The sequence below is a fragment of the Bos indicus genome, chromosome 22 (genome assembly GCF_029378745.1).
Source record: "Bos indicus isolate NIAB-ARS_2022 breed Sahiwal x Tharparkar chromosome 22, NIAB-ARS_B.indTharparkar_mat_pri_1.0, whole genome shotgun sequence".
Taxonomy (NCBI): domain Eukaryota; kingdom Metazoa; phylum Chordata; class Mammalia; order Artiodactyla; family Bovidae; genus Bos; species Bos indicus.
In genome coordinates this window covers 10756541-10781151 of record NC_091781.1, presented here as the reverse complement: position 1 = coordinate 10781151, position 24611 = coordinate 10756541, and the positions used below count along the sequence as shown (strand labels likewise).

The following is a 24611-nucleotide window of genomic DNA, read 5'->3' as shown; positions in this document are numbered from 1 at the left end:
GAAAAGAAAAAGGATGAGGAGAAAAAAGAAACGAAAAAACAAAAAAACTTTTAAAGCTAACTTTTTGGGAGATTTATTTTTTCAAGTTAAATTATATTAAAATTATATAGTCTGAAGACTGAAGTACAAATATTCTAAATATTAAATCCTGAAGGAATCTTCTGAACATTACGTCCTTAGAATGATCTTTTTAGTCAGCAGTCCTGAAAGCAGTATTTGTATATGAAATCAGAAACTGCAGCCTTGCAGCACATACCGAAGGCTGCCAGGTCATGATTAGAGAAAGCCAGGAGAAAGCGTGCTAGCATGGGAGAAGCCTTCAAGGATGCAGGCTAGATTTAAGAGGAGAAAAGGCTTTTCCTTCTTCTCTATTGATGTTTCTATATATTACAGTTCTCCTAGGATGCTAGGCATAGCAGCAAGGGACAACTACCTATTGGTTTAAAAAAATTATGTATGCCTCATCTGAAATTAACAAACTTAATTTTAAAACCTTAATATGTTTAGAAGACATGATGTTAAACCTTCCTAATAAGATTTCTCTAGATAAGATTCTAAAAGCCAGTGGTCAAATCAAGTATGAAGTTAAAAATGCATAAAAATAAACCACCAAAAAAGATTAAGTAACAGAGAGAGTCTTTCAGTTCTAGAGAAAGTACTACAGTCGTCCCGACTTTATTATAATCCACCACTCAGGACGTATTTCCAAGAGTTTACAATTTATTAATATAAAACTCATTCAACACACGTTAGTCCTAAAAATCTAGAGAAGATAAGAAAAAGATCTCCTGTGATATTTAAAACCATTTTTCAGTTATTATTTTCAAACGTGAGCTTGCACTGTTGCAGGAAGAGAAGTTCATGTGTGATTCAATAATGTTGCACAATGTCAATGTCATGAGAGACCAAAAAAAGGCTGGGAGGACTTTTCTAGTTCAAAAGAGACCTGAAGAATATGACGACAAAATGCAATCTCCCAATGGATCCTGAAATTTTAAAAATTATGAGACATTATTTGGAAAACTGGGAAATGTGAGTATTTACTATATATTAGATAACAGCATTGTGTTAATATTAAATTTCCAAACAGTGGCAACTGTATTGTGAGTATATAGGAAAAGGGTCCTTATTTTTGAAGATACTTAGTAAGATATTTGATTTATGTTTGGCAAGTAACTGTCAAATGCTTACAAGCACAATGTTTGCAAGCAACTGTCAAATGTCATAGAGGAGAAAAAATATATATGGAGAGAAATCAAGAGTGAGAGTGAGAAAATCTGGCAAAACGTTAATAACTGGTAAATATAGGTGAAGGGTGTATGAGTATTTACTTAAATTTTACAAATCTTGCTTGAAATTTTTCTAACTGAAAGTTGAGAAGACAATCAAGTTACCAATCAACAGAAATGCTACATGGTAGCATTTTAAGTGATAAATGATGCTATTTAAATGCAGTAAGGAGCATGATACAGTATTTATAATATTATAAACAAAGGTAAAGGTGAGGACTTACTGAGTTAGATATGGAATTTACATGACTAATGATAGCTTTAGACAATCACCAAAACAAGTTAACTGATACACATTAAAAATAAAAATGAGATTCAAATGTAGGCAGAAAGGATATTTGAACTTAGAAGGTTAAAAAAATGCTGTACATTAACATTTAAAACTTGATACTGTTAGTTGCATGTTAGTTCAATTAATAATCACAGAGAATCTTTAATTATAAATAAACTCTATTGACTGTGATTCAGCTTGTCACTTGTGAAAATTCATGCAAAGTTTGAGATAAAGACATACCCTAAATTTTTAGGGAGTATTAAATCATGCTAATAACATGGATAATATGTAGAGGTGATGGGAGGGGTGTTTAAATGTGAGGACAATCAAGTGTATCCAAACATTTTAGATGCCTCCACCTCATTGTACTAACACATTAATTAGAAACAGCCACATTCAATTAAAGCAGCTGCCTAAGGGTCTCCTCAGGACAAATGTGTTACTTTGCTATACTGTATGCTTCCCTGGAGCAGGAAATGGCAACCCACTCTAGTACTCTTGCCTGGAAAATCCCATGGACAGAGAAGCCTGGTGGGCTGTAGTCCATGGGGTCGCTAAGAGTCAGACACGACTGAGCGACTTCACTTTCACTTTTCACTTTCATGCATTGGAGAAGGAAATGGCAACCCACTCCAGTATTCTTGCCTGGAGAATCCCAGGGACAGAGGAGCCTAGTGGGCTGCCATCTCTGGGGTCGCAGAGTCGGACACAACTGAAGCGAGTTAGCAGCAGCAGCAGTGCTCATTACTTCAGACTAGCCTGACTCTAAGCAAGCTGTGTAATATTTTACATTCTGGATTTGTGAAATATATCACTCTTATCTAGAAAATGATTTTTCATTTCTCTCTCATAATCTTTATTAACTTTGAAGACCATTCTCAAGAAATAAAACACAAATAGGAATATAAAATACATAAACATTTTTAGGGGGATTTTTGGGCAAAATTTCAAACAGCAATTTTGAAACTTTCAATTGCTATTTAAAGAACTAAAATTTCCTAGAATTATGTAACATTGGTGGTGGTGATTATTAATCTACATATTAAAGCAAAATTAACAGAGAATCCCTGTATTAACCCATAGCATAATCATATTTTCATTAAACAAAAGAAAAAAGAATTCCAGCAAAATGGTTAGTATCATGCAATACATTTGATTTTTTGCACAAAAGACACAAGACATATTATTCTTCACTCACCACATGCTAACTAAGCACAGACTGATGGTTTACTCAGAAGATACCACTGCGAGGTGAAGTATACTACAAAGCCAGGAAGAAAAAAAGCTTATTGGGTTAGTTTTAAGACTTAACATAACACAGAGATTATATGTGTTTATGAACTTCAAAGGATTAAACTGAATGTACTTAAATTTCTCACATATCCCCAAACCAAGGAATCTATAATCACTTCCTCCCATCCTAAATAACTATAACACTACACAGTGGAGATTTTATTCGGAACTTAAAGAACACAATTATAGATGTACTTTATACTTAATTACATATTTATATGCTAGATATAATTAAGTCATGATTATTCAGTTTATAAAAGGATCTGCTTCATAATTCCATTCAAGCATACATTACAATTTGATTTACGTAATTTCATTTTACCACCAACAATTTGGGGGGAAATGTTGATGAACGTGAATACAGTGCATCCATACATTGAATTTACTCCTAAAATATGTTAATTTTATCAACGAACAACTCTCTTGTAATTCAACACCATATTAGAAAATGGTTTCAGGAATGATGACCCAAACCAAAGTTTGCCTTCAAAGGGACCCAACCTCTGCAAACACAGTTTTACTGTAGCAACCTTTTGCAATAAATTCAATGTCCTATTTAACATGGTCATAATCCAAGATTATTAACTGACTTCCTAGTTTGCTTTAAAACAGTATCAGCAAAGACAGGAATTGTTTATAAGATCTGAGCCTACTCTTAGTGTGACCAACCTTGGAAGCATCCTTTTATTTATCATTTATATTTAATGTGCAGTTAGTAAGAAGCAACAAAATCAAAAGACAAACTAGAAAATAATATTTGCAACACACACAACACAATAAGGCTAACATCCTATTGGAAAACTTGTGGGAGTATGCAAAAAATATATATATGTATGTTCCCTGTGTCTATGAATGTTAAGTATTGAAAAACTAAAATAACCTACGTGTCTATGGATAGGAAATTGATGAACTCAACTGCAGGACATCCATATATCAACCAATCAAAAGAAGAAGGTAAATCAGTTTGTAATGAGGTGGAATATAAAAATAAGTGAAAAAAGCAAGCTGTTGCACACTCTCATTTTTATAAAGTCAAATACCTAAATGATAGAGGAATAAATATAATTATGTAATTATAAAGCTGGGGATGTTCCCAACACCAACAGCAAACATGATCTTGTCAGGGTGGAAAGAGCTGGGAGGCTGAAGATCATCGAGGTCTCCCTTTCTAAGCAATGTTCCTGCATTGTCTGCAGTGTTTCTTTGCAATGATCACACACTATGTATTCTGAACAAAATTAAGAGGCAAAACCACTTTTAAGAAAACAAATACATGGTCTACAGGGGCCATATTTTTCACTATGCATCGGTTTTACGTGCATCTGTTTCTTGAACCCACCTTGCATGCAGCTACAGAGACCATGCAAAGGAAAACGGAAATGTCCACTGGAATGGAGAATGTTTATACCTATTGATACTGAAAAGTTCTGATGGTTTTATTAATTCAGACTGATCGAGGATGTGACACGACACAAAGGATCAGCAAGAAAACAAGGCAATAACAAGGTCAACAGAAGGTCGGTCTTTAAAACCGACCAGATTAGACGGGAAATGAAAGCAAGCCAAACCTTATTCAATAGAATAGAAAAATTTTCTTTTAACAGAGTCAAAGGAAATAGTCATTAAGTTTGCTAGCACCCTACAAGAACCACTTTTTAAATAACAAAAGAACTTCTCAATCCCAAGAGATCATTTAGCACCTCATTTTAAAATAAACTTTCTTACTGTAATTATCCTAAATAAATAAGACTTTCTTTAAAAAAAAAAAAAAATCTGATGGTGTAAGGGCAGTCTTACTCAATTAGACAATGAGATGAGCTAAACACGTGCGTATTCACTATTGCTCCCATCCTGAAACTCAAACTACTCTGGCCATTTAAATTACCTAAACCATCACAAAATCAAGTATCAGGCACAAGATGCTAAAAACTGAGAGGAGTAAAAAGGCTGCCTTAGGGAACACAAAGCTATGTGCATCTGGCATGTGTCTTTAACTTCTGACTCCTGCATATAAGACCTTTTTTTCTCACTTGAAAGAACTTCAAAATTTACAACTGACTTAATACTTCAGAGGAAAAGAAACCTTGCAGATAGAATAATCCAACATACTCATTTCGCCAAGCAAGGCCAGAAATATGAAAAGTGTTTGTTTGCTCAAAGTCATCCAGGGGCTGAGCTGTTGAGCACTAACTAGTTCTCCCCACAACAAAGCTGCTGACACTCGAAGGTGCAGGGACTGGAGATGGGACACGGCTGGAGCAGGTATCCTTCCCATTAAATGACTTGACTGTCGTACTCAGTGAGGTCTTTCATGATTTATCTTGAACATTATTAGATTACCTTTCCAAATCTCATTTTCTAGGAAAGACTAGTCCTATCCATTGCTACATGGTGGCTAAGGAACCAGCCCCACCAGCCCCACCAGTCGCCCCAGCATCACAAAACTCCAGCTGGGGCAGTAAACATACTTTGGTTCTTCAACAATCCTAGCAAGATAATGTAGTTTTGTGAAGAAACAAAGACTCTGTGAAGAAACAAGTCTCAGAGATTCTGAGACTTGTCAAATGAAGGATTAGAATTCCTTCTCTCCACATGGTGATCCTTAAGTAAACAGACTTTAATTAGGCTCAGCAATGTAATCTTACTTAACAGATAATGGTTTCTCATCTACAAAGTATGTTCTTGAAATTAGGTTAAACTCTGAAACCACTTATTAAATAATAACTGTTGAATTCTGTAGTGGGGTTTCTCAAAGACTATAAAACTCACTGAGGGGAAGGGAGATACATATGGTACAGAGGTGCTATATTGAAAAATACCTTATGAGCAGTCAGGGACAGTTTTTGATCCATGCCAGAAAGCAAACTTATAATCATTAGGATTATAAAGCAAAGGTTTTAGACAGTATCCCTCCTCTAGTATCTGTTAAATAATGCCAACGCTGATATGGCCCACACTGTCAGCACAAAGTGCAATGCACCATCTCTCAAGCGCCCCAATTACTAACAGACAGAGGAGGGAGCTCTGCAATGCGGTGGGGTTTGCTTGGCTTACTTATACCAGCTTTGCAGCCCTGAAATTTAAAATAACATAGCAGTCAACACTGCTGATTTTAATAGAGAGGAAACTGTAGCTGTGGTTATAACAAATTGCATAAATGGCCCATCTGGAACATACATTTAAATTAAAGCTAAGGTGACTAAGTAACTTTAAAATGATTATTTAAAAACCTTCTAAAAAGCTTTGCTTTCTACACATTTAGACGTCTTTCTACTGGATACTTCTACAGAGAAAGAGCAGTCATCACTCTTAGCAGTGTTTCACTCTCATCAGGTACAGCTCATCAGTGTACGAAGTTAGTTGTGATTTCTTTAAGAGGTTTGTTCAAAAACAATGATTCCCATCATTCATTTATGAATGACAATGACCTTAAAGCCAATGTGACTTAGGCTTCCACTTTCTCCATATAATCTTAATTTTCCATCAAATAAGGAACAATCATGAATGACTCTATCAAGTACCAAAAATCTCTTTATATTGACAAAAGTTTAATCAAATCGATGTATACGTAATCTCTGAGATCTCCCTCACTTCATGCTTACTATAACATTTCAAATTTCCTAAGCATCTGCTTTTATAACTTGAATTATATTACATAACCATGTCTTTTATTCATGTATGAATGAATGGATGCTTTTCCCTCTGCCTAAAATGAAAGATTCCAAAAGGTCAACAACCATACCTTCCAAGTCTTCAATTTTCCTATATTCGCCATAACAAGCATCAATAGAAGAGTCAACTGAACTCATTTATTAAGCAAAAGATTTAACTTATATGCAGAGTACATCATGAGAAACACTGGGCTATAAGAAGCACAAGCTGGAATCAAGATTGCCGGGAGAAATATCAATAACCTCAGATATGCAGATGACACCACCCTTATGGCAGAAAGTGAAGAGGAACTCAAAAGCCTCTTGATGAAAGTGGAAGAAGAGAGTGAAAAAGTTGGCTTAAAACTCAACATTCAGAAAACGAAGATCATGGCATCCAGTCCCATCACTTCATGAGAAATAGATGGGGAAACAGTGGAAACAGTGTCAGACTTTATTTTTGGGGGCTCCAAAATCACTGTAGATGGTGACTGCAGCCATGAAATTAAAAGACGCTTACTCCTTGGAAGGAAAGTTATGACCAACCTAGACAGCATATTCAAAAGCAGAGACATTACTTTGTCAACAAAGGTTCGTCTAGTCAAGGCTATGGTTTTCCCTGTGGTCATGTATGGATGTGAGAGTTGGACTATGAAGAAGGCTGAGCGCGGGAAGAATTGATGCTTTTGAACTGTGGTGTTGGAGAAGACTCTTGAGAGTCCCTTGGACTGCAAGGACATCCAACCAGTCCATTCTGAAGGAGATCAGCCCTGGGATTTCCTTGGAAACTCCAGTACTTTGGCCACTTCATGCGAAGAGTTGACTCATTGGAAAAGACTCTGATGCTGGGAGGGATTGGGGGCAGGAGGAGAAGGGGGACGACAGAGGATGAGATGGCTGGATGGCATCACTGACTCGATGGACTTGAGTCTGAGTGAACTCCGAGAGCTGGTGATAGACAGGGAGGCCTGGCGTGCTGCAATTCATGGGGTCGCAAAGAGTCGGACACGACTGAGCAACTGAACTGAACTGAATGATGGATGAGACTGCTTAAAATAGTAGTGGAAGTCTGGGGCTTTCTTTCTGAGCAGGTCAGCCTCTGGGATAAGTAATTAGGAAGGATCAGTCACCAATTCATCCCTATCTAGAATGAATACCACTTTATTCATGAATAAACAATGTAATATTTTGCAAAGATTGCTTTTCAGTTAAACTCAAGAAAGAAAGAAAGAAACTTTTCCATCTGTCTTCAAAGGTTTTTTGTGTGTTTTTTTTAAATTTTATTTATTTATTTTAATTGGAGGCTAATTACTTTACAATATTGTAGTGGTTTTTGCCACACATTGACATGAATCAGCCATGGGTGTACATGTGTTCCCATTTTACATGATTCACTATTTACATGTAATCTATTCGAATAGTTTCTTTCAAGGCAAAACAATCTAAGGCTGCATGTGGGGGACCGGCCGGGGCAGGGGGGCCAGGGGTACCGGTACAGGATGAGGGCAAATGTCCTACCACATTGCCAAAGCAGTGACTTAGGACGAGCCTATACTATATTCCAAATCCTGACAAACTGCAGCCTAACAGTAAGAGGAGAGGTTGGCCATACCTCATCATCAAGTAGCAGCTACAGGAGAATGAATGAAGATTAAAAAAAAAAAAAAAACTTTCTATTTACTTCATTTTAAAATATTTTCTTACATATCTGGACCATAATGACAGAATCATGTCAACAGGCTCAAACTGCATTGGAGATTTTGTTTTCATAAAGACAATTGTTTTACTCAGTGAAGAGGAAAACCACTCTGAGTGAACTACAGGTTACAGAATTGGATGTTTGCTAGAATTTAAAACAACATTCTCTCTAGTGATGAAGGGCATACATTATAGTTACCTACTTCTCTATCAAAAATACCTATAACCAGAGCTAACTACAGAGGTATGAGAATATTTTTCAGACCACTAGATACCAGGGAGAAATGTTTTAAGAAAAAAAAAAAAAAAAACACATAATTAAAGGCTAGCCAGAATAGCTGCAGTTGTCCCAGAAAATATATACAGATAACACAATATACAATGGAGTTGGGCCTAAAGTCAGGGATGCTGGATGACTTTAAAGGATGCCAGGAAGATGTCAGAGTACGCACTGGGTCAAAGAAAAGGAGCATCACAGGGGGCTGATAAGTGCCAGGGGGGTTAGCCTGTAGGATAAAAGCCTTCCATCCAGGCCATCTCAGGGTTTTTGGTTGAGTTCCACAGGTTAGAACCAGAACAGACTTGCGACCCCAACAGAAAGGGCTATTTGGGCTCGTGATAAGCCAGAATTTGTTTAAGAAACACACACAGTCAGTAGAGATAAGATGGTATTCTTTGAGATGTAACTACTTATTGACTTAGTCTTTCTTACTGGAGACACTCAGATGTAGGCTAACCCATCACTAAAGAGCAGATCTTTGTTTGCTTTAAATAGGAGAGTAAAAGAAGAGCAGTACTGTCATCACAAAACAGGTAAAGAGATTGCAGGGGAAGATGTGCAAGTCCTGCAGGCTACTAGTAAGACAAGAAAAGACAGAAGAAAGAGAAAGTTTGGGGTCAGACAGGAAACATCACAGAGTTCATACTCTGCTTAGAATGGATCTTATTCTGGTATTGGTGCAGACAAAAAGAAGTTAGGCAAGGGCAATTTTGTATAATTTATGAAGTGTGTACTTGTTTCATTTCAATCATAGCTGACTTCACACAAAAATTTCCCAATAATTCAGTTATCTATTGATATTTTCCCTTGTAGGGTAAAGGCCAAAAGCTAAAAAATGCTTTTCTTTCACTAAGAATTATTATATTTGGAAATCAATTGAAATAGATTTAGGAACTATAATCTACCAAACACCTACATCATGATATAATTTGGTTTAAAAAAACTATTACTCAACATACCAGAACAAATGCCTTTTCTGTCCTTCCCAGAAAGAGCCCAAGTTCCAGAAATTTCATACAGCTCATGTAAGTGTCAACCTCATATATATTATTAAATATGATTGTTCTTTCCTTGAGGGCATCCATTCAGATTTGCCCTCAGTTTAATATTCATAATGTAGTTTCATTTTTCAGGCTATACTACAATAAAGATGAAAACTTTTAAACTTCTCTTACCAACTCAGTCTTTGTAAATGAGACAGAATGTAAACAGACAAGATAAAGTCGTCTTCTATCTGTAGGCTATACTTAAAGCTTACCATGAGTCGAGCATCTTCTCGTTCCAAAATTTTCTGGGTCTGATCATCAGGGAACTTCAGTACAGTGGTTATAACCTTTGCCATGGTCTACAAGAAAGACAGGAGACAGTCACCAGGCAGCAGGGCAGATGGCTCTCACCCCATTCTGACATGTCCTGCCAGCGGGATTCTTTAGTGCTCTCAATGGAAGCCACGACCAAAGAAGTATGATGTGAAGGTATCAGTCAAGGAAATAACAGTCAATTACAGAATTTCAATTTGAAAGGACCCCTCACAATGCCTGGGTTGATATTATTTTAAGAAGATGTATTCACAATAGCATGAAGCCATATAAAGTTCTAATGTTCTTGGCCCTTTGTCTTATTAAAATGAAACTTTATTACTCATTCATTTTATAAGGCTTTTTATTTGTAGAAATCTATCTAATAAGTGATGTATTGCCAAAACATATGCTCTAAATAATCAGAATTAGATACTCCCAAGTTCCGCTTGAACTAAATCACATCATATATCTCATAAACATGGGCTACTGCATGAACATGAACATGCTTATAGGTATTTTTTTAAGACATGCAGCACATCAGCCTAATAGAAATACAAATTACATTTTAAATAAACACAAGATGTTTTGTTTGGTAGAAAACAGGATGAATCAAAACATTACACATGGTGGCTTGCAAAACAAGATCATAAACTGTGCAGATCTAAATAAATATACCGTAAGCCAGACTGTCACCCATAAGCTCGTGGAAAATTCTCCTCAAAGGCTGAAATTCCCTATTTTGTATCAAGATGAGATGGTTTGAGGGAGACAGAGAGGAAAGAAGATACCACTTATGAAATAAGTAGGATAACAAGGTCAGCGCTCACATACAAGTTCAGGTACTAGTGCTCTGTTGAGGACGAGGAGCAGTGCTCCTTACTGTAGGGCTACAGAGGACGGGGAGGCTCACCCAGGAAACTGACTCTTAACATTCTGTGTTCACAGTTACGTGACTGTGCATGTGTTCTGGGCAGACTGCAGGGAGGGAGGGAAGTGTGACTGCAGAAGGTCACGGAGCAAAAGATGACATAATATAGTTAATCAAAATTTTAGGAACACACAGCATTAGGAGAAAAGCATAATTATTTCCAGGAAGAATGGAGATGTTAGAAAAGAACTAACATTTTTTAAATTCCTATTATGTGTTAAACCTAGGCAAGGCACTTCATGTATTTCTAATACTTATTTCAACTAACAGGTCAACTAACACTATTCTTCAACCCCAAACCCCAAACCATAAAGAGCAAGATTTTAGAGTCTGACTCTCCTTCCTTTATCTTTGCCTCTGCCAGCTTGGGAGAAAGCAATGGCACCCCACTCCAGTACTCTTGCCTGGAAAATCCCATGGACAGAGGAGCCTGGTGGGCTGCAGTCCATGAGGTCGCCAAGAGTCGGACACGACTGAGCGACTTCCGTTTCACGCCTTGGAGAAGGAAATGGCAACCCACTCCAGTGTTCTTGCCTGGAGAATCCCAGGGACGGGGGAGCCTGGTGGGCTGCCATCTATGGGGTCGCACAGAGTCAGACACGACTAAAGTGACTTAGCAGCAGCAGCAGCTGCCAGCCTGATGATCAAAAAAAACCTTTAATACAACTTAGTTCCTGGAGAATACCAAAGGCATTTTACAAAAATCCTCACCCTTTAAACTGTATTGCCTAGACAGAATAGAATCTTCTGTGCTAAACTGAAGTCTAGAAACCAAGCATATATGTGGCATGAAATGGCAAGAGAAATAAGCAGTAGTAACTGTTTCAATATTCTTTTTATTAACACTCTGTAAATTTAGCTTATCAAGTTCGAATAACCCGAAAGTCCACTTATACCCATTATGAAACCATATATATTATACACTTAGGCACAAACATGTAAAAAAAAAAAAAAAAGAACTGTGGCTAGTTGCCTCAACACACTTCTAAAAACATTAAATGGGAAACCCACCTCTAAACTCATCAGCGATGCTGAATTTGCAGCTTGTTACCCAGTAAAGACTTACAGCTCTTCCCTGGCTTTAATGGAAAGCCCAGGTTCTCTGCCATACCATGGGAAAGAAATCAGCCTGTCTACTCTACATACAATATCCTCAGGCCCTGGGAAGTAAGGAAAAGTTCAAATGAGCCACCTGGTTTAGAAGTGGCCTCTCCTACCAGGTTTTCCTTAGAGAATTCAATAAAGGATAGAATGAGAAACAGTTTCTATTGAAAAGGAGAACAGGCTGAATTTAAGTACCAAAAATAGCATGAAGGATCAAAATCCAAGAAAAAAAAGTGCCAGGACAGAAGAAAGACCGGAGTTTACTTAACTTCATACTGTAAGAATGTGTATCACACATGTGGTCTAAAAAATCATCTGCCTCATAAAGTAAGGAACAATGTGTGCAAAAGCAAGATGAAGAAAGACAGGTGGGATGACATACAGATCCTGCTGGACAAGAAACAACGGCAGATGATGACCAAATCACAAAGGCCATTAATGTATTCTGGCTCATCCTAAAACCACAGCCTGGTCTCCATTTCAAATTCTTTGTTAATATACAGGAACTGGGCAAATCAACAAAAGAAATGTCTAAAAACAGACATCATGTCTACCCTTGAGTGCATCAACCCTTGCTTGAAAATTTTTAGGGCCACCCTCCAATAACCTACAGGTAGAATTCTGAAACACTCCAGGCCGTCTACACCCTGCAGCCCTAAGCAGAGTCACTTCCACATCACAGAGGCAGTGCTTTAGTTGGAGCAGTCTCCCTGTCATTCGAAAGCCCACACTTACTTTCCTGTCTAGGACTTTCTGTCTGGGCTTTCCTCCTCTCTGAGCTCATCTATCAAAATTTATGCCCCCTGGTAAAGGCCTGTATACACACCTCCTTCTCCATGATGCCCTTGACCTCCCCACAAGTAAATATGGGGGTGCTGCTTTTCAGAGCCCTTGCTACACTCTGTATCACACTGTGCCTAGTGAGAACAGGTCCACCTTCCCACTATATGGTAAACAGCTTAAAAGTAGGGATGATATCCATTTTCATCTCCAGATTCATCATGGAGATAAACATCAGGCCACATACAGTAAGTGTTCAATAAATATGCAATAAATTAAACTGAGTATCTATTTCAATATTGACTTATAAAATGTGATGGCAGAATGAAAGACTACTCATTCTTAGTAACCAGGAAAGCACACTGAATGCTGAAGATACAGCTCACACAGAGGCTCCTCAGCAGAGATGCCTAGCTGCCTGGGCCTCAAAAACATTCCTTATAATATAAGCTGTCTCCCGAGTCACAGCCCAGGATAACTGCAGAGCTCCGAAAGCACAGGCTGAGACCTGGCTGAACTGGCCCCACCCCAGAAGGTAACTGCTGCTGGGCTGGGCCTTTCTTTAGGAATCAGACTCTGAAAGGATCTCACCCCATACATGATTGCAACCTCCAGGACACACAGGCTGAGGCAGTCACACTCTCATTTCATAGATTGAGAAAAGGCTAAATAGCTAATTTAGCAACAACTCTGGGATCATAGCTTTAGACTCACAAATATAACCAAAGGAGCTAAACTTCTGAGAGGCTATTTTTCTTAAAGAAATGCTTTTCTCCCTTCCCTGCAATAACAAGGTAACTTTACCTAAGCCACCTCAAATATAGGCTGCTATCCAACAAGGGCATAGTAATAGAAAGTTACAATTCATTAGCTTTGTTTTTTAAAGATAAGGAGAAAATTCAGTTTTAGCTATCCTTTGAATTAAAAAAAAAAGTTTTTAAGAAAAAAAGGCACTGAATTACTGTGAATTAATACATCCATCTTATGATGCACATTGAGGATCACACTGGATATTTCTTTAACTTGAACTATTTCATACACTGAAATTAGATTTCTGTTGTATCAAGGATTCAAATGATCTCTAGCCCTGTAATTCCTGATGTTTAGCAGAATCTAAAACCTATAAATTCTTAATATTCTCTTAAGAGATTTTTTAATGCCCTTATTTTTAGGTCTTATTTGCCAAAACAACCCCTGAACTGTCTTAATTCCTGAATTTAGCACTTAGTAACTCCCACAAACCAATGAATTAAAACACTGACTGACTGTTTCTTAGAAAATGCATTATCCCATTCTCAGCAAACATATAAGGACAATGTAAAAATTCATGAAGGTAAAAATTTGAAACAGTATCAAAAACAGAAACTGCTTCAAATGAAAAATTTTGTTTTAAGCAATGCTCATGAATTTTCCTAAGTATATTTAATTAAAGATGTATTTACAAAATGCCCACTATAAGGCTTTTAAAAACACTGCAGGGATACAAATAACAATAAGACTAGACTCCACTCTATAAGGGACCTTATAGCAAATTTAACATCCTAGAAAACAAATTAACCAAGCATTATTACCTATGCAGTGGGGTCATTTTTAAATGATCAATACTCTATATGTACAAGAATAACTTTCTTACACTGACCAAAGTACAATATTTCTAAATACCCCTACATAGTCATTCTTAATTAGGACCATTTCCAATACTATCCACACTACCCTTAAGTCTCCATGAAAATGAAATTTCATCTCCTAATCTTAAGATCTGAAGTCAAAAATAGCCACATGCTTCACAAAGTATTAAGTCAAAGAAATTTTTATCTTTATTATTTAGCATCAACAATCAGTATTTTTAAATTAATATTTTATAAATGTAACAAATATAAGCAAGATTTGCTAACTCACTTTTGCAAACTCAGAGCAATAACACAATTACCTACTGCCTACTATCAGCATATATGGTCTGCTAGCAGTAAACACACAACATCAATATGTTTATTAAAAATGGGATACATTTCCTTCTAAATTTAACCATATGACAAATCACCAGACACAATTTATACCTTAGTCTCACGACCCATCATATACTCAAAAAGCACTTTGCGCAAATACTCAAACTCCGTAGGTTCTCCAAAGAGTGAGACATCAGTATGGTACAAATTGCCACCTGTCAAACAAACAAACAGATTAAACTGTAAAGAGAAAACCAGATAAGCTACTTAGCACTTAGAAAAAGATAAACTAAAACACAAAGTAACAAAGAGAGAGGCTTTACTCTTGTATCAACTGTATTATATTAGATTGCACTACGATATGTATATACATTGTATACTATAATGTATATAGCATTCCAACTGGTATTTTTCCTTTAGAAGAGAAAACAAGTATTATTGCAGCAGTTTTATTTCTCACATCTTCCCCCTCCTCCAAGCCTTGACCTTCTTCTGCTTCATCTTTCTGGCATAACAATTTAAAAAGACAAGGCCTAGGGAAGACGAAGATTTCTTAAAACCAGTATTTCTCTCCCAAATACTATGTGGTTGGCTTCAGATAGTCTATGGTGACTAAAATGAACAATTATTTTTACTTTGTTAAGGAGTTCAGTAGCTCATCAGAACTGGACATGGAACAACAGACTGCTTCCAAATAGGAAAAGGAGTTCGTCAAGGCTGTATATTGTCTCCCTGCTTATTTAACTTATATGCAGAGTACATCATGAGAAATGCTGGACTGGAAGAAACACAAGCTGGAATCAAGATTGCTGGGAGAAATATCAATAACCTCAGATATGCAGATGACACCACCCTTATGGCAGAAAGTGAAGAGGAACTCAAAAGCCTCTTGATGAAAGTGAAAATGGAGAGTGAAAAAGTTGGCTTAAAGCTCAACATTCAGAAAACGAAGATCATGGCATCTGGTCCCATCACTTCATGAGAAATAGATGGGGAAACAGTGGAAATAGTGTCAGACTTTATTTTTCTGGGCTCCAAAATCACTGTAGATGGTGACTGCAGCCATGAAATTAAAAGACGCTTACTCCTTGGAAGGAAAGTTATGACCAACCTAGATAGCATATTCAAAAGCAGAGACATTCCTTTGACAACAAAGGTCCGTCTAGTCAAGGCTATGGTTTTTCTTGTGGTCATGTATGGATGTGAGAGTTGGACAGTGAAGAAAGCTGAGCGCCGAAGAATTGATGCTTTTGAACTGTGGTGTTGGAGAAGACTCTTGAGAGTCCCTTGGACTGCAAGGACATCCAACCAGTCCATTCTGAAGGAGATCAGCCCTGGGATTTCTTTGGAAGGAATGATGCTGAAGCTGAAACTCCAGTACTTTGGCCACCTCATGCGAAGAGTTGACTTATTGGAAAAGACTCTGATGCTGGGAGGGATTGGGGGCAGGAGGAGAAGGGGATGACAGAGGATGAGATGGCTGGATGGCATCACTGACTCGATGGACGTGAGTCTGAGTGAACTCTGGGAGTTGGTGATGGACAGGGAGGCCTGGCGTGCTGTGATTCATGGGGTCACAAAGAGTCGGACACGACTGAGCAACTGAACTGAACTGAAACCTAAAAGCACTGAAGTTTATATCAAGTTTTCTAAACTGTTTCGAAACATAAGGTAGATAAAATAACTTGAATGCAGTAAGTAGTAATGCCATTTTAGTGGTTTTCAAATACTTTGATTCAATATCTTAAAGACTGTCACAAAATATATAGTTCATCTATTAGATCAAGTTCCATTTCAATTTAAAAATAAAGAATAAATACAGTTCAAGTATATGAAATCGTAATATGAAAAACTTTCATCTGAATAAATTCATAATTCTGTGTTATGTGAAGTCTAAACTCGCATTCACTTCCAGTACAATGGCACACTAGGCAATCTGAAAAGCCTTCTGCACTAAGAACTATCTAAAAGCATAGCAAAGAGATTAATGTGCAGACTCAACCATATTGCTAGGACTGTGGACAGGAATAAGTGAACTGATAGACACACTGTTTTATAACAGTGCCTAACACCTAGTACTATATGTGTGTCAGTTATTAAAAAACTACATGTGTGTTCATTTTACAATTTAAAACAGAAAAAAAATGAAAGTATAAAATCCTTAAGTTGAAACTAAAAAAAAAAAAGAATCAATACTATATTCTTTATGTATTGCTGGGCACCAGTTTAGCAGTTCTATCCTAAGAATCACACATGTTGACTTAGCTATGGAAAACAGTCTTTGAAGCAAGAGTCTTCTCTGCAATGAGCCATAGGAAACATCCATGTTGGTTTTCTCTTCTTTTTGAAGTGTGTTTTGGAAAGAATCTAAAGCAAGTCCTTGTTTAATTAAAAACTGTATAATAACTTATGCTATTTCATAACAATAAGTAAGAGCTTTCAAAAACACAAAAGAATGTGAAATGGCTTAGATTCATGCCTGACTGCCTTACAGGAAAAAGCAGAAAGCTTTACAAAACATTTAGCAAAATAAAACTATTCGTAATACAGCGAGGCTGTGCAACTGAGAATGGGAAATTGTTACAAGATTATTCAAAGTCATGACCATCTCAAGGGAACAACTACATAAAGACTCAAGCTTGTCTTCAGAATTCTTTGTAAGCAGCATATATAATTTAAGTCAAGAATACTTCTAAATCATCCTTCACCACTTTGAAATAAGTTATTTTTATGAAATTCTTTTATCCTTAAATCCTGGTTTAAATATAGCAATTAGTATTACTGTAATTAGTAAAAACAAAACCAAACCAGAAGCACTTAAAATATATAACTCTGTGTTTATATGGGTACATGCAGTAGAAATTATGAATGTTTGCATATACACAGAACAGTCTGGAAAAATATACACAAATCATAAACTAGGTCCATTTGGAAAGTGGAGAACAAAGTGGGAACCTGCAGTTTCACTTCTACATGGCAACACTGATTTTTTTCCAAACAACAAATACACATTAATTTTGCTTTAGATTACTATTCTTCTTTCCATAAAACTAGCTGTTATTGATGAATTTACATACATTCCTTCTGAAGAATGAGATTAGCAAAGACAAAAATAAAAATCATCCAGAAGTCCCCCAACACAAGATATGCATGGATAACATGACGAGAAATCACTCCTACCTCTGTAAGGTGTCCCTACAGTTGTTGCGTATACATTCTTCTCATATTTCTTCAAACGATCTTCTAAATTGTGAATCTAAAAATAACAAATATTTCAATCACAAGATTCATATGGAAATAATGTTTAAAAAAAGACTGCTATAGCCACTAGATTTTTATAATGTGCAATACAGAATATAGACAAAAAGAAATTAATACATATGGTTTCTTAGATATGACACCAAAGGCAGAGACAACAAAAGGAAAAACATCAAATTTCTGTGCCTCAAAGCACATTATCAAGAAATTGAAGACAACCCACAGAATGGGAGAAAATATTTGCAAATCATATATCTATTAAGATACTCAGCAACAACAAAAAACAATCAGATCAGATCAGATCAGATCAGTCGCTCAGTCGTGTCCGACTCTTTGCGACCCCATGAATCGCAGCACGCCAGGCCTCCCTGTCCATCACCAACTCCCAGAGTTCACTCAGACTCACGTCCATCGAGTCAGTGATGCCATCCAGCCATCTCATCCTCTGGTGTCCCCTTCTCCTCCTGCCCACAATCCCTCCCAGCATCAGAGTCTTTTCCAATGAGTCAACTCTTCGCATGAGGTAGCCAAAGTACTGGAGTTTCAGCTTTAGCATCATTCCTTCCAAAGAAATCCCAGGGCTGATCTCCTTCAGAATGGAATGGTTGGATGTCCTTGCAGTCCAAGGGACTCTCAAGAGTCTTCTCCAACACCACAGTTCAAAAGCATCAATTCTTCCCGCGCTCAGCCTTCTTCATAGTCCAACTCTCACATCCATACATGAACACAGGGAAAAACCATAGCCTTGACTAGATGAAACTTTGTTGACAAAGTAATGTCTCTGCTTTTGAATATGCTATCTAGGTTGGTCATAACTTTCCTTCCAAGGAGTAAGCGTCTTTTAATTTCATGGCTGCAGTCACCATCTGCAGTGATTTTGGAGCCCCCAAAAATAAAGTCTGACACTGTTTCCACTGTTTCCCCATCTATTTCCCATGAAGTGGTGGGACCGGATGCCATGATCTTCATTTTCTGAATGTTGAGCTTTAAGCCAACTTTTTCACTCTCCTCTTTCACGTTCATCAAGAGGCTTTTGAGTTCCTCTTCACTTTCTGCCATAAGGGTGGTGTCATCTGCATATCTGAGGTTATTGATATTTCTCCCAGCAATCTTGATTCCAGCTTGTGTTTCTTCCAGTCCAGCGTTTCTCATGATGTACTCTGCGTATAAGTTAAATAAACAGAGTGACAATATACAGCCTTGACGAACTCCTTTTCCTATTTGGAACCAGTCTGTTGTTCCATGTCCAGTTCTAACTGTTGCTTCCTGACCTGCATACAAATTTCTCAAGAGGCAGATCAGGTGGTCTGGTATTCCCATCTCTTGAAGAATTTTCCACAGTTTATTGTGATCCACACAGTCAAAGGCTATGACATAGTCAATAAAGCAGAAATAGACGTTTTTCTGGAACTCTCTTGCTTTTTCCATGATCCAGCAGATGTTGGCAATTTGATCTCTGGTTCCTCTGCCTTTTCTAAAACCAGCTTGAACATCAGGAAGTTCACGGTTCACATATTGCTGAAGCCTGGCTTGGAGAATTTTGAGCATTACTTTACTAGCGTGTGAGATGAGTGCAATTGTGCGGTAGTTTGAGCATTCTTTGGCATTGCCTTTCTTTGGGATTGGAATGAAAACTGACCTTTTCCAGTCCTGTGGCCACTGCTGAGTTTTCCAAATTTGCTGGCATATTGAGTGCAGCACTTTCACAGCATCATCTTTCAGGATCTGGAATAGCTCAACTGGAATTCCATCATCTCCACTAGCTTTGTTTGTAGTGATGCTTTCTAAGGCCCACTTGACTTCACATTCCAGGATGTCTGGCTCTAGGTCAGTGATCACACCATCGTGATTATCTGGGTCGTGAAGATCTTTTTTGTACAGTTCTTCTGTGTATACTTGCCATCTCTTCTTAATATCTTCTGCTTCTGTTAGGTCCATACCATTTCTGTCCTTTATCGAGCCCATCTTTGCATGAAATGTTCCCTTGGTATCTCTGATTTTCTTGAAGAGATCCCTAGTCTTTCCCATTCTGTTGTTTTCCTCTATTTCTTTGCATTGATCGCTAAAGAAGGCTTTCTTATCTCTCCTTGCTATTCTTTGGAACTCTGCATTCAGATGTTTATATCTTTCCTTTTCTCCTTTGCTTTTCACTTCTCTTCTTTTCAATAACCCAGTTAAAAATGAACAAAAGACACTGCCCTAAAGAAGATACACAAATGATAAGATGCTTAACATCATCAGTCATTCAGTTCAGTCACTCAGTCGTGTCTGACTCTTTGCGACCCCATGAATCGCAGCACGCCAGGTCTCCCTGACCACCACCAGCTCCCGGAGTTCACCCAGACTCATGTCCATCGAGTCAGTGATGCCATCCAGCCATCTCATCCTCTGTCGTCCCGTTCTCCTCCTGCCGCCAATCCCTCCCAGCATCAGAGTCTTTTCCAATGAGTCAACTCTTCACATGAGGTGGCTAAAGTACTGGAGTTTCAGCTTTAGCATCATTCCTTCCAAAGAAATCCCATGGCTGATCTCCTTCAGAATGGACTGGTTGGATGTCCTTGCAGTCCAAGGGACTCTCATTAGGGAAGTACAAATTATAACCATAATGAGATAGCACTTCATACCACCTAGGATAGCTATAATCAAAACACCTGCTGGGGAGGATGTGAAGAAATTGAAATTCTTATACTTTACTGATCAGAATGTAAAATAGTATCCACAATGTAAAACCATTTGAAGGCTCTTCAAAGAGCTAAACAAGTAACTTCCATATGCTCTAGCAATACCATTAATGAGTACGTAACTCAAAAGAAGGAAAGAAGTGTTCAAACTAAAACTTGTAAACAGTGTTCCTAGCAGCACTATGCACAATCGGCAAAAGGGAGAACAATCCAGCATAATAAGAAGCAGAGGCGTCACTTTGCCAACAAAAGTCCGTATAGTCAAACCTATGGTTTTTCCAGTTGTCATGCACAGGTGTGAGAGCTGACCATAAAGAAGGCTGAGTACTGAAGAACTGATGCTTTTGAATTGTGGTACTGGAAAAGACTCCCAAGAGTCCCCTGGACTGCAAGGAGATAAAACCAGTCAATCCTAAAGGAAATCAACCCTGACTATTCACTGGAAGGACTGATGCTGAAGCTTCAATACTTTGGCCACCTGATGTGAAGAGCCAGCTCACTGGAAAAGACCCTGATGTTAGGAAAGACTGAAGGCAAAAGGAGAAGGTGGTGGCAGAGGATGAGCTGGTTAGATAGCATAACCGGAGCTGGTTAGATAGCATCACTGACTTTATGGATACAAATTTGAGCAAAGTCCAGGAGACAGAGAGGACAGGGAAGCCTGGCATGCTGCAGTCCATGGAGTAAGAGAGTCAGACATGACTTAGTGACTGAATAGCAACAAGAAACAATCCAAACACACATCAACTGATGACCACACTGTAGTATCATCCATACAATGAAATATTATTACTCATCAGAAAAAGGAGTGAAGTACTAACAAATATTACAACATAGATGAACCCTAAAAACACTATGCTAAGTGAAAGAGGCTAGGTTAGAAAGGTCATGTATTATATGATTCTATTTACATAAAATACTCAAAATAGGTATTTTGATTAGTTGAGCATGCCCTGGAGGAGGGCATGGCAACCCACTCTAGTATTCTTGCTTGGGGAATCCCCACAGACAGAGGAATCTGGTGGGCTATAGTTCATGAGCTCGGAAAGAGTCAGACACAACTGAACGAGTAAGCACATTTATATAAACTACTCAGAACAGGTAAATCCACAGACATAAAAAACAGATTAGTGGTTGTGAGATACTGGGGAGAAGGTAATGGGGAATGAATGCTTAATGGGTACAGGGTTTTTTCTTTTGAGGGTCATGAAATGATCTGGAACTCGATAATCACGATGGTTTCAGAACACTGTGAATGAACTAAATGTCAACTAATTGTGTACTTTAAAATGATTAAAATGGTCAATTTTATGTGTTTACTACTATAAAAATAATCAGTACAAAAATTGTTATGCTAGGACAGTTTGAAGACTTGCGTGTGCTAAGAGAAGAGAATTTTAAAGCAGTAAACTTGAGATAGATGAGAAAAGCAAAAACACTAGGAAAAAAAATAATAAGGTAACACTGGGACTTAGTATCTATCTTTGGGAATTTTTTAAAAAATATTATGAAAAGTTTCAAACATACTCAAATACAGAAAGTATACTACAGTTAATGCCCGTCACCTAGTTTCAACAATTATCAACATTTATATGTACATATGAATTGTAAAAAACTGGAAAACTCCTAAAGACTTAGTCTTCAAACTCAGCCAGTTGACTTAGGTCACTCTTCCTCCAGAGTTTGGAAAAAGACTAAGTATCATGCACCACAGGTATACATATACTGGTGTCTGCATGCCTGTGCATCCTTCTAGGTGTGCACACACGATCCTACTTAATCACTAGATAACTTACGGACAAATAATATTAGACCAAGACACTATAACCACTAGGAAAAAGCAGGAAAGACTGACGTTAATGTATTTTCCCTCTGATAAAAGCTTCTTCTATAGAACTTAAGTCATTACAAATTGTTATCCAACATGTTAAGCACTAGAATAACAGGATGCAAATGTTCCTGTTTAAATATACGTGATCACAAATTTATAAAGATATCCTCCAGCACTTTCAGATTTAAAAATAAAATTTCCTGTGAGACAAGATTGGAAAACCAACTATTAAATGAGTATTAAATCAGTTCTTTTTAAAAAATTAGCTAAATGAGTTCCAAGAATATACTTATATAAATCAAGGAAGTCATTTCAAAATTAAAAGCACCAAATAGACCTGTACCTGTTCTCTGAACTCCTGCTCTTTCAACTTTGAGTCACTGATTAGAGTAGTCTTCTGTGCTAGTTGTGTCTGAAAGAACAAAAGGTCAGATCTGAGACTGTGCGTTTCATCATCACTTGGACACATTTCTATACTGCCTGGTAAGTTCTTCCTTGTTAAAACAAGTCTCTTCATATTTTAACTTAAAATACAGAATGCTCCTGAAAATGGATTACCTTCACTCAAATTCAATGAAAAACTAGTCTTACCTGTAACTCCATAATTGTTACCTAAAAATGGAAAAAAAAAAAAAAAGAAAGAAATAAGTCCATACACTAAAATCTACAAGAAACAATAAAATGGAACAATATGAAATCACAAGGAAACAAAAATTCAGTGTTACAGTCTTAAGAGAGTGGTCAGATTTGACATGAGGCAACTTTAACTACTTGCTTTTAAACCTGGTCTCTTTTGCTATATAAACTATTACAATGTAAATATACATGTGTGCGCTCAGTTGCTCAGCTGTATCCCACTCCGTGACCCCATGGACTGTAGCCTGACAGACTCCTGTCCACGGAATTTTCCAGGCAAGCATACTGAGGGGTGTTTCCATTTCCTCCTCCAGAGGTAAATATACATAAACACAGGTAAACACCAAGAAAAATGACTAGAAGGTCACTTGTGAAACTCCTAAGAATGATGACCACTTGGGAAAAGAAGGCACCCACCAGGAACGGTTTATCTATATACATCTGTATTATCTTTTTTTTTTTTTTTACAAGAATATATTTATCTATTATTTGTACAATTTTAAAAACTAAACACATTAACATCTATTTATAACAGATGGGCTCTTTAGGGAAAATTCTAAAGGACCATTTCTGGGAATCCACTGTATGCAATAATCACAAATTATTTCTCACCCAACTCAACACTGATATATAGTTCAAGACCTCTCAGAAGCACCAAAGATGTTCAAGAAGGAAAATAATAAAAATTCAAAAAGAATAAAATAGAAAAACATTTTTTTAGAGCAGGAATAAAAATTAAGGATATTCTCTCCTTTCTTATGCTACAAGTTAAAGGACTCAAAAGACCTCCTGAATATTAATTTCACAACGTTTCAATACTCTGGCATCTTGACACAGGTCTCAAGGCCACTTTATACAACATCAGTACTTAATTTGATACTGAGGAGAACACCTTAGAGAGTACAATACATGTATCCATCTCATAGGAAGCAACATTTCACAGTACCAAGTATATTCAAATAGTGACCAAGTGGCAAAAAATTTTAAAAATAAAAAAAAGTAAATATTAAATGTAACTAGTAGCTATTGAAGAAAGAAAGGAAACTGGCTCATTGCTAAAACCCAGAATCTGTGCACCAAGTGGCCCAGTGGTCTTGCTGTTGTTATTTGGTCACTCAGTCACATCCAGCTCTTTTTTGACCCCATGGACTGTAGCCCGTCAGGCTCCTCTGTCCATGGGATTTCCCAGGCAAGAATACTGGAGTGGTTTGCCAGTTCCTTCTCCAGAGCTGTTTATAAAGTCCTTTTCTCTCCATTTTGGAAAACTGATCCATGCAACTGGTTATCTAGAAAATTACTATCTGGTCACTGACTTCTGTGATGAATCCTCTATAACTCTGGAGGATGAAGCCATGAACAGTGTCCACCTCTCCCATGGCCCTCTTGACAGTGCTATGAAGATCACACTAGATGAGTTAGAACATATCAGAAGGAGGACGGCACACTGCCCTGGCCTCTCGAATGAGGGCTCACAAGCCCTGAGGATATGCATTTGTTGGGGTGCACAGCAGGTCAAGAAGCCACAGGGTAAACATGGTCCATCTTTCATAGCATCATTTTTACTTAAAGACTGGGATTATAAAAAAGCCTAGATATGTAGTGCCAGATCTCTTTGAATTGAACCCAATTTTCCAAAATAATCCCCTTGCATCTACAACCAAG

At 37.5% G+C, this 24611-nt stretch overlaps 1 protein-coding gene across 8 annotated transcripts in view; it reads right to left on the bottom strand.

The window, feature by feature from the left end:
- Positions 1 to 24611, bottom strand: part of GOLGA4 (golgin A4) — a 110091-nt gene that overhangs the window by 714 nt on the left and 84766 nt on the right. For 7 of the 8 annotated variants that reach the window (XM_070777080.1, XM_070777082.1, XM_070777083.1 and 4 more), the window contains 6 exons: positions 22905 to 22925; positions 22657 to 22725; positions 17724 to 17799; positions 14655 to 14758; positions 9743 to 9829; positions 2762 to 2824 (listed from right to left, as the gene is read on the bottom strand). In XM_070777080.1, the coding sequence (XP_070633181.1) occupies positions 2795 to 2824; positions 9743 to 9829; positions 14655 to 14758; positions 17724 to 17799; positions 22657 to 22725; positions 22905 to 22925 (387 nt within the window). In that variant the 3' untranslated portion in view covers positions 2762 to 2794. The remainder of the gene's footprint in view (positions 1 to 2761; positions 2825 to 9742; positions 9830 to 14654; positions 14759 to 17723; positions 17800 to 22656; positions 22726 to 22904; positions 22926 to 24611) is intronic. The other variant, XM_070777081.1, reaches the window with a different exon arrangement.